Raw genomic sequence first — 10,139 nt, 5'->3', positions numbered from 1 at the left:
CTCTACGAGGTATGATAATAACTTTTGCGTACAGTACCGTAACAAAAGTTTTGTCCCAGAATTGCAATCAACGGCTTCGTCGGTTCCCCTCGGTGATCTCAAACGGATCGTGATTGCCATATTTCCCAGCGTACTTGAAAGCACCATTAACCAGCCCTGTGGTGACGTCAGTAGCTGGGTGTCTACACCTCTCAGGTTCAATTCAGGACTTTCCCCAAACTCGGGGTCAAACTAAGATCAGCATTACAGTTTGAAATGAAAACATCAGACTGGTGTTATTTATATCAACAGACTGTATCATACTATTAATTACATAATGTTAATGATGTCAAACACACTGGCTTTCATCGTAGTGAAGGAATATGTCATCTAAATGCAACAGTTTGGCTCTTTCATGTGTTTTTAATAGTTTTTTGTTGAGGAATCAGCTACATCAGGCTGCACCGACACCGACCGTGCAAGTTCACATGATAAGTTCATGAATAATTTTGGTCTTTTAATTGAAACTGTTGACATTAAAAAAATATAAAACAATACCGGCCTTTTTCTTTCAAATGAAAGTTAAAGTCTGGAGAACTTAGAAGTCTGTTTACTGTAACATTTTACAAATGAATGAAAACAAACATATGGCACCATGACTGTATTGTAGTGAACAGTGATAACTGACTTAAACTTATTTAATCCTATGTCAGTCTTCATGAACAGAGATGACACAAGAGGACAAACAATGGGTTTAAGACTCATTCAAATATCAGGATTTAACAAAAAAAAAAAAAAAAGTTCCTCTATAAGGCACCAAGGTCAAAATTCATACATGTGTTTATCTGATATAATGAAACCTGCATAAAAAGGTTCAGCGCTGCCCTCTGCTGGCTGCAAACATACATCTTCAGTTTCCAGATAAAATGTGAAATAAAAATATGTTTTGTAGGTTTGAATCCCAGGCTGAACAAGGACAGGTTTACAATTTTAAAGTCAGTCTTAAAACAACAGTCAGGTGTCCATATGAACAGTGAAAGAGGTTTTCCTCGCTGTAATCATTCCTCCATCCAAAGTGTGTCCACACAGTCATTTAAAAGTTGATGTGAAGCTTTTATGAGGCTTCAGCAGTCTGAGTTAGTCATATCAAGTGGATATCTGACACGTTTACAGTCTTTTTAGCATCAAATTCCCTCTTTGTGTTTCCTCGGACAGTGTTTCCCTGTTGAGGAAGTATAGTAACATAAAGAGGGACTTTGGCATTTGGGCGGCTGAGGCTTCATATCAGCTTCAGATAAACGTTTAAATACATTTTTGTACAGAAGGACGACTGTGGATTTTGAATAAGGGATCTTCTAATGGTCAGTATGAACAGGAGGAATGATTACAGCAAGAAAAACAGGTTTCACTGTTCATTTGGGCTCCTGACTGTTGTTTTAAGACACACTTGAAAAATCGTGAAACTGTCCTTTAACGAGGTGCAATATGTAAGAATTTTGAGTTTAAAACATTCAAAAATGAACTAAAAAGTATCAACAGAATGTGAAGAAATAACAGTTTTGAGGTGATGTTAAAGACATCTACATATTGTGTTGCAGAGATATCTACTTAAGTTAGCATGCTAACCAGCTAGCACCGGCCCGTCCTGTCTCGTAATACCTTTTTGTACCTTAAGAGGCGATATTGAGTCACTGTAGCATCCAGTCTGCCCTCAGTCCAACATGAGAGGATGAAGAAGTAGCACTTCCTCCTCTAGGTTAGATTTTTTCAAGCAAACGTTAGCTCAACGTTAGCACTGAATTGATATTGCAATCATACTCAGTCAAAATCCTAGTTACCTAATTTGCTAGCTAACAGCACTGATAGCGAACTATTGATTGGGCGCTAATGTAGCGTAGCGTAACATAACGGTGATATGCTGCCCCCAGTTGGTTTTGAGTGTGGATTATGAATTTGCCAGTTCTTACATATCGCACCTTTAAGACTCTCCCAGCTGATCCAGTGGAAGACTGCTCTTGTACTGGACAGATTCCAGTTTAAAATGTTTTTCTACTGAACCGATGACAGTAAAAATAAAAGTTAAGAAACATAAAAAGGCAGAATTGAGCATCTGCCAGTGTTGATAATCCTCAAATAGTCAAACAGGAAATGAACTGACGAGCTTTTTGGTGGAGAGAAAACAAAAACCACCAATAAAGGCGACTTTTTAAAACTCCCATCAGCCTCTGCTGGAAGCTTGATTTGTTCTTCTAGTCCACACAAACATTCATCCGTCGTTAGAGAAGCTTCTTATCCTCCTGTTTAACATAAAAGAGTCATCTTCATCAACTCTACGGTTGTTTCGGATGCGTGTTTGGTTTGTGATGGTCACCGTTAGCCACCGCAGTGCTCTTCAGGTTTTCTGTGTCCTGTTCGATATCAGTGACGCGTCGTTTGATGCTCCCCTCTTCCTCTGTGGTGCCGTTCATCTTCCCCTCCCTCTTCCTCTTGCAGACCAGGCCGGAGTCTTCCTCACCGATGCGACCCTCCGGTATTCCTAGAACTCGCAGGCAGACGATGGCGGCTGCTTGCTCTGCGAATTTCTTCGACTTCTCCCTGAAAAACAAGAAAATTAAAAACTTGAGTCCTGTCTCCTGTCACATCATCACGAACGTCACGATTTTCTTTCAATAATTTATGCTTCAACAATCTAGAAAAAAAAATCTAAATAGTTGATGATCATTTTTCTGCATGTGTGTGTGACTGTACTTGTATTACTCACATTGTGGGGACTCTATGGGGCCAAAAATGAGGTCCCCATACATTTTATGGTGAAGCCTTGGTTTAAAGGATCAGTTCACAGTTTTTCAAGTGTGTCTTAAAACAACAGTCAAGAGCCCAAATGAACAGTGAAGCATGTTTTTCTTGCTGTAATCATTCCTCCTGTTCATACTGACCATTAGAAGATCCCTTCATAATGACCTTACCATGGAAGTGATGGAGGACAAAATCCACAGTCCTCCTTCTGTACAAAAACGTATTTAAAAGTTTACCTGAAGCTAATATGAAGCTTCAGCGTCCAAATGAGTCAAATCAAGTAGATATCTTTCAACGTTACAGTCTTTTTAGTGCCAAAGTTCCTCTTTTTGTTACTATACTTCCACCACAGCTCAACAAGGAAACACTGACCAAGGAAACACAAAGAGGGAATTTGATGCTAAAAAAGACTGTAAATGTGTCAGATATCCACTTGATATGACTAACTCAGACTGCTGAAGCTGAATATAAGCTTCACATCAACTTTTAAATGACTGTGTGGACACACTGTGGATTTTGGCCTCCATCACTTCTATTGAAAGCACATTTGAAGGATCTTTTAATATCTAGTATGAACAGGAGGAATGATTACAGCGAGGAAAATCTCTTTCACTGTTCTTATGGACACCTGACCGTTATTTTAAGACACACTAGAAAATTGTGAACTTGTCCTTTAAGGTTAAAGTAACATTAAGGTTAGGATAAGTCTCCAGGAAATGAATGTAAGTTAATGTAATGTCCTCTAAAGTGATGGAAACACGACTCTGTGTGTGTGAGTGTGTGTGTGTGTGTGTGTGTGTGTGTGTACTGACCACAGTGAAGATCTGTATTTCTTCTCTGCTACAGTCACAGTGGACTGAAAGGCTCGATCCTGAGCGCGCTGCACCTGGAGACACAAACACAAACTCTGGTGTGACAGAAACCGTGGAAGCGGGTGGACGTGATGGTATCACTACAAAAAAAGATTCTTTTCTCCGTCTGAAACATTTCTAAACAGATTTCAGTACATTTTCTTCTCTGGATTCTTCTCTTACCACCTCATACAGCGGCTGCTCCAGCTTCTCCTTGCGGCTCCACTCCAACAGGAACATTTTTGGAGTGATGTGAGGCGGATACTCCCTCCTGGAAGCACACACACACATGTCAGATCATAAAACCTTTCATGTTTCATGTCATTTTCCTATTTATGAAGCTCATACACTTTCAGTTTTTGTTGACATTGTCAGAAAGGATAATTCTATTTTATGTTTATTATTGAGGTCGTAGTGGGTGGTGGTGGTTTACTGGAGTATATTATACTGAAAAGTGTTCCTAATATTTTGCCTCCCTCATGTATGTTAATGAGGTGGACAAAGTAAGAATGTATGAGTGTATATTGATTGATCTGATTTCGGTCAGTCCAGTATCTTAATCATGTTGAGTGAAATATTTCCACCAACAGTAAATATGCTAAATGTTAGCAAGAATTCTGATAATAATCAGAAAAATAACTAATAACATGTTTATTACTTATGTGCAATACCATACTTGTGTACCAAATGTGCAATCTAAAGAATGTGACAATAAAAGCTCTTGAAATCCTGAAATGTAGATCTGGATCCACAAATTCAACAATTAAAAAAAAAAAAAAAAGAAGTTCATACATATAATTCAGGTGTGTAGTGTCTGACAACATGTGTATTAAGATGACAGACAAATACTGTAAATGTTTGAGTTTTTTTGTTTTTAAATATAAATGATGGTTTAAACTGACCGTTCGAACTTGACGGCCATGGTGGTGACGTCTCCGTCCATGACGGGCCGGTCAGGCTGACTGTTGCTCTGCAGGGCGTCCCGTCTGGCCTGCAGCTGTTCCTGAGTCTGCTGGTAAAACTCCTGCAGCCCGTACGCCTCGCTGCAACACAAACCCATATCAATAAAAAGGTTATAAAAAACAGTTTTTTGCATTTATAAGTGCTCTTGTTCACCGCGATTCCGCCCGCATTGTGATCAATATGCAAATTAGCTAGATGGGACCGGCAGACGAACATGGAGCATGGGAAGCAGAGTCGTGGATGGGCATCATTCATTTTTATGTGACCATTAAACTTGCTGGATGGATTTTCTTCTTAAGAATGTGGTCAGGCTGTACAGACGGTGGTTTGGATCGAATTCTGATCGATCTGAGTGCATTAACAAACCTTTTTCCTTATCCAGATAGGAAATCCAGGTACAGATGTTAATGTGAGGTATAAATGGTGTCAACACTAATAATCAGCCGTGTCACCTCCGCTCTATAACATCCTACCTGATCTCAGCGTTGGTCTGAGCCGCCTGCAGCTGTTTCCCCAGAGGAGACTCCACTTTGTCTCTCAGCATCTGACACAGACAGTATTTACTGTTGAAGGCGTGGTTGTCGTACCGAATCGCCTGGAAACACAAGAGGACCGGTCAAATCTTCAGCCCAGATAATAATCCCTGCTCCATTTTCAACATCACACCGTTTTCAGCAGTCAGTAACAGAAGTTCTACGGTTGAGAAATGCTGTCTGACGGCAAAGTAAAGCGGTGAAAATATTCTAAATATAGTGTACACTTAAACTGATATGAGTATCTCAACAACAACCCCACTTCAAAAAATGCAAACTATCCCTTTAAGACTGTCTGGATTCTGCTAAAAAAAACTGTCATTGCACCAGAAAATAATTAAGATACTTAGTTAAAAACTGTGTGATCATGAGGAGACTCACGTATTTGAGGTATTCCTCCATGACCTCCTCCACAGGAAACGGTCCCCGGGCGCTGAACACGGATGGGTTCCACATGGCGGATCGAGCCAACATGACCGACGAGGCGCCCGTCGCCTTCCTGAACTCCTCGATGTCGGCGTTGGTCTTCACCAGATCCAGAGAACCTCCGCTGCAGAACGAACGAGACACCGACTAATTATCACCGTTGAAAGTTTGTAACAATGTGGTTATGTGAGCGAGCAGAAACACTCTCTGTGCTTTTAAAAAAAAGACACAGAAGCTCTGATGTTGAGGTTGGCGACCAGAGCTCAAACATCTTAAACCGGTTTTCTGATGTGAGGACAAACAGATCAGCAGGAGTTGAAGCTTACTTGGCGATGACGGGGATGGAAACAGCCTGAGTGACGGCCTGAATGTAGTCGCAGTGGACGGGATGTCTGGGACGTTCCTCCTTAAACCTGAACAACACAGTCATGAATAAGACACCAGTTAAACAGGCAGCTACATGAAATATATATATATATATATATATATATATATATATATATATATATATTTTTTTTTTTTTTTTTGGGGGGGCATTTTTAGGCCTTTATTAGACAGAAAATGAGAAAGAGAAACTAATTAGTCTAAAAGTTAAAATACCAGATATGCAAGAACTGCTTGTATGAACAGATTTGTGGCACGTTTGAGTGATTCCAGAGAAATTTGCGGCAGATTTGTGATCAATATGCTCTTTGACACATTGAAATTTGCAAGATCCAGATCAGATTTTCATGTATGTTAATGGGGTGGACAAAATATTAGCAACACTTTCAATATAACGCACTCTAGTACACCACCCATGACGACCTCAATTATAAACATAAAGTAGAATTATCACCTTTATGACGATGTCAACAAAACCTGAAAACATAAGCTTTGTAAAAGTTGTTGTTGTATTAGATTGTATTATACTGCACACGTGTTCCTGATAAAGTGCTCGCTGAGTGTTTGTGCCGCAGCGTGTTAACACGGTTACAGAAGCGGTTTACCTGCCGTGAACGGCGACAGCAGCGACTCCGGTCCTCTCGATCCTCTGAACCAGACTGAGCGTCTCCTCCAACTGAAACCAGTGAAGACATAAAACCAGTGAAGACATGAAACCAGTGAAGACATAAAACCAGTGAAGACATGAAACCAGTGAAGACATGAAACCAGTCAACAGCTGATGCGTCTGCCTCTAATGTTAAGGCAGGTGTTTGAAAGATAAAATGAAATATGAACTGACAATTACAACAACAGAGAACATAAAGTGAGATATTTATATAATCTCAAAGCTTTGTGAAACATTATAAGAGCAGTAAAACATAATAAGACAATAAATAAAAATGATAAAAAGAAATCTGATGTGTTCTGAATGAAATTAGAGACTTTTTTAAAAAAAAAAAAAAAATCAAAACTTTATTGTTCACCTTTGTTGCACAAAAGTAGAAATTTGTCTTCAGCTTCAATCAACATTAATATCACATGTTGGAATATGATATAATAAATATGGAAATAATCTGATACATGCAACCATAAGTAGAAATATAAATATAAAATGAAGATATGATCATAAACGGATGTGAGATGATGAACGTGATGAATTTTTCAGGTCTTACCGAAGGCAGGATTCGGATTTTACACGTCACTGGAACAGAAACTCCTGTGACGAGCTTCCTGAGGATCTACAGGAGGACAAAAGTTATATTCAAGTTTCCTTAAAGGAATTAAAAATCTAGAGTCTGTTTGTGCATAAAACTGTATGACCAACGTGATTATTATTTAAAAGGACACATATTCTGCACATTTCCAGCTCTATATTTATATTCTGGGGCTCTACTGGAATATCTTTGCATGATTTACAGTTAAAAACTCCTTATTCATCTTCTACTGGTCCTTTCTGCAGCCCCTCAGTTCAGCCTCTGTCTGAAACAGGCCGTTTTAACCCTTTAATAAAACTCGACATCATGAAAGCTACTCACCGCTTCAATCTTGTCAGGATCTGACAGCAGAGCAGCTCCCATCCCGCCCTGCAGGACAGCAGAGGTCAGAGGTCAGCAGGAGGTCAAAAGGTCACTAACAGGTTGGTCACTGACAGGAAAACTCACCTTTGTGGAGTATTCCTTCGGACATCCCATGTTCACGTCGATAGCAGCGACATCATGTTCCCTGTGTGACAAGAGAGGAGAACAGTTCACTATAGTCATGTTTCCATTACACTTTTTATTTATCTTTTATTAGTTCTATTGTATTTGACTCTATAAATGTGTATTTTAATGTTTTTTCCCAGTTAGTGTTTTGAGCTCTTTAAACATTTTTCAAATTTTGATTTTAACTCAAAACTGAAGTTCAACCCAAAAATTAAAAAAAAAAAACAACAAAAAACTGCATCTCAATTTCAAACTACACACTTATTCTACACAAATTATAATATAAATATATTAATATAAATATATAAAGTATATTCATAGATGTCGGCATGCAGACTACATATGTTAAATTATTATTTTTGATAATAATAATAAATAGATAAACAAAAATAATAAATACATAAACAGAGTGAATGACTACAAATAATGAAATTATAATTAAAAAACTAGCAACAACTCAACTTTTTATTGGACATTCGTCCTGCTTTCGTCCTGTTTTTTTTTTCTCTTGATTAAGTTTGACTGTCAGTAGAATTTTGGTACAAAATGTGTTGATTTATTGAGTATCAGCTGCAAACACTGTGAACTATAAAAAAGTATTTAAAAGTATGAAAGTGTGACACGGACTCACAGAGCAACAATCAGATGGATTTAGAGACAAACGATTGAACTGTGGATCCAAAAATCAAGTAATTACTTTTAAATCATCTCATAGATCGTGACACAACTTCAGTTTCAATTAATCAACTAATCAATGCAGCTCTAGTTTGGAGCTTTAACTGAACTAAGTTCAAAGATGTTGAACTCACACAAGCCGAGCCACGATCAGTGCTCTGTCTGGGTCAGCAGTCCCCTGAAAGAAGAAAAGAAAACTCACAGCTTTAACTCTGAATGTACAACAAACTGACAGCAAATAAAAAGGAGGGAAATATTCATGTTGTCTAGTTGGAAATGTTTTCTGTCTCACCATCTGGAAGACGACTCGGTCCTTCTCCTTCTCACAAGTCCTGAACATCACTCGATCGTCTGGAGCTACAAAATCCACCGTCTCCAAAACCTCTGACACACAAACAAACACACAGACAGACACTATGAAAACCACAATATCATCTGGACCATCAGCTGCCAGCCTACTGACGTCATATATAATAATATATCACTCAGAGGGACAAAACCACTACTTTTACTGCAATACTTTAACTACATCAAGCTCATAATACTTATGTACTTTGACTGCAGTAGGATTTTTCATGCAGGACTTTTACTTGTAATGGAGTATTTTTACATTGCTGTATTGGTACTTCTACTTCAGTGAAGGATCTGAATACTTCTTCCATCTCTGTAAATCTTACCGTTCACTACCCTCTGACACTGGGCCATCTTGATATCAATCAGCTCCTGGAAAAAACAGCACAGAGTTAATAACACTGATATAAACACAAGAGTCCAGTTTAATTCTCTCCCTGTTAAAAGCCTCCATCCTCACCTCACAGTAAACCACATCAGCTCCGTAGTCCAGAGCCAGTAGCCTCATGGGCAGAGTCCCGACCCGGACCATGGGAGCCAGCGCGGTGATATTGCTGAAGCTCAGCCTGCCTGCCATGATGACGGCTCAGTCCTCCTGCTAACAACAGTCACACCGACACTTATCTCTGAACACCGAGATATATATTATTAACTCTTCTCTGCTAGTTTTGCTGTGGTAAAACGCATTATTTTCCACTGAAAGACCGTCACACAGAACTCCCTTCAAAAATCCGTTAATTTACTGCGGTTTAATTTCTTGTTCAACAGACGAAAACTACAAACCTTAAACTTAACACCAGAATTTAAGAAATGTATTATTGGACCCGGAAAACAATTAGCACACAATGCAACATATATAACGAGTAATATTCACTTTTAACACTACTTACATGCATCTAACAGCTCCTAAACGTCGGCTCAATTAATCTGGTTTACTACAGCGGTGTGAACCCGCAATAAACTTGGATTTTACGGTGATTTAATTGAAATAAACGTTTCAAAATGATGCCGAAATAACTACAACATAATGCCAATTTGTAAAAAAAGTCTGAATTCATGTTTTATCAAGTCTGTCTGCAAGACGACAAGCAAACATCTTTTAAAATGTTTGTTTTCTGAACGGAGCTCGGATCGATGGGAGGCTATGCTAATGCTAATACTGTAGCTGCTCCATCCATACTCCAAATAACGTCGTTTAAATTAGGCATAAATACGCCAGAGACGTTATTCTTTATACACACAGATATCTACATACCGTTTAACTTTAAAATTATATAAACTCACCGGCATTTAAGATGTTTATTATTGATGACAGCAGCTGTAACGTGCGGTCACGTGGGGGTGGAGCGAATGAAGCGTGCTCTTTTTAAACTTCCTGTTTAGACTTCTACGTCATCGTGCCATTATAGATAAACAACATGTAGATCAGCAAAACA

At 38.8% G+C, this 10,139-nt stretch overlaps 1 protein-coding gene across 3 annotated transcripts; it reads right to left on the bottom strand.

Annotated features, from left to right (window-relative positions):
- Positions 1-382: 382 nt before the first annotated feature.
- Positions 383-10,078, bottom strand: dus2 (dihydrouridine synthase 2). Of its 3 annotated transcripts, none has more exons than XM_067590679.1 (16): positions 9,988-10,078; positions 9,164-9,329; positions 9,030-9,075; positions 8,645-8,736; positions 8,487-8,530; positions 7,636-7,696; positions 7,510-7,557; positions 7,147-7,212; positions 6,538-6,608; positions 5,875-5,961; positions 5,504-5,672; positions 5,063-5,184; positions 4,529-4,669; positions 3,810-3,897; positions 3,588-3,661; positions 383-2,574 (listed from the first exon to the last, which is right to left on the bottom strand). In XM_067590679.1, exons 2-16 carry the CDS (start codon positions 9,278-9,280, stop codon positions 2,310-2,312), a joined length of 1,491 nt encoding a protein of 496 aa, XP_067446780.1. In that variant the 5' UTR covers positions 9,281-9,329; positions 9,988-10,078; the 3' UTR covers positions 383-2,309. The 3 variants fall into 3 exon arrangements, with proteins under 3 accessions (XP_067446780.1, XP_067446779.1, XP_067446781.1); XM_067590678.1 differs by having other exon boundaries at positions 9,164-9,301; XM_067590680.1 differs by having other exon boundaries at positions 9,164-9,298.
- Between the last annotated feature and the right edge of the window lie 61 nt (positions 10,079-10,139).

This window comes from Thunnus thynnus, chromosome 5, assembly GCF_963924715.1.
Source record: "Thunnus thynnus chromosome 5, fThuThy2.1, whole genome shotgun sequence".
NCBI lineage: Eukaryota > Metazoa > Chordata > Actinopteri > Scombriformes > Scombridae > Thunnus > Thunnus thynnus.
The sequence above is the reverse complement of the archived record's forward strand: the minus strand, read 5'-3'. Positions and strand labels throughout refer to the sequence as shown.

What these genes read in the sequence shown, in the direction of transcription:
- dus2 (XM_067590679.1), bottom strand. Translation starts at nt 9,280, where the DNA reads ATGGCAGGCAGGCTGAGCTTCAGCAATATCACCGCGCTGGCTCCCATG. An exon ending in AAATCCGAATCCTGCCTTCG is followed by an intron (nt 6,609 to 7,146) that starts GTAAGACCTGAA and finishes CACTGGTTTCAG; the next exon opens with TTGGAGGAGACGCTCAGTCT. An exon ending in CAGACCAACGCTGAGATCAG is followed by an intron (nt 4,670 to 5,062) that starts GTAGGATGTTAT and finishes TTTGTGTTGCAG; the next exon opens with CGAGGCGTACGGGCTGCAGG.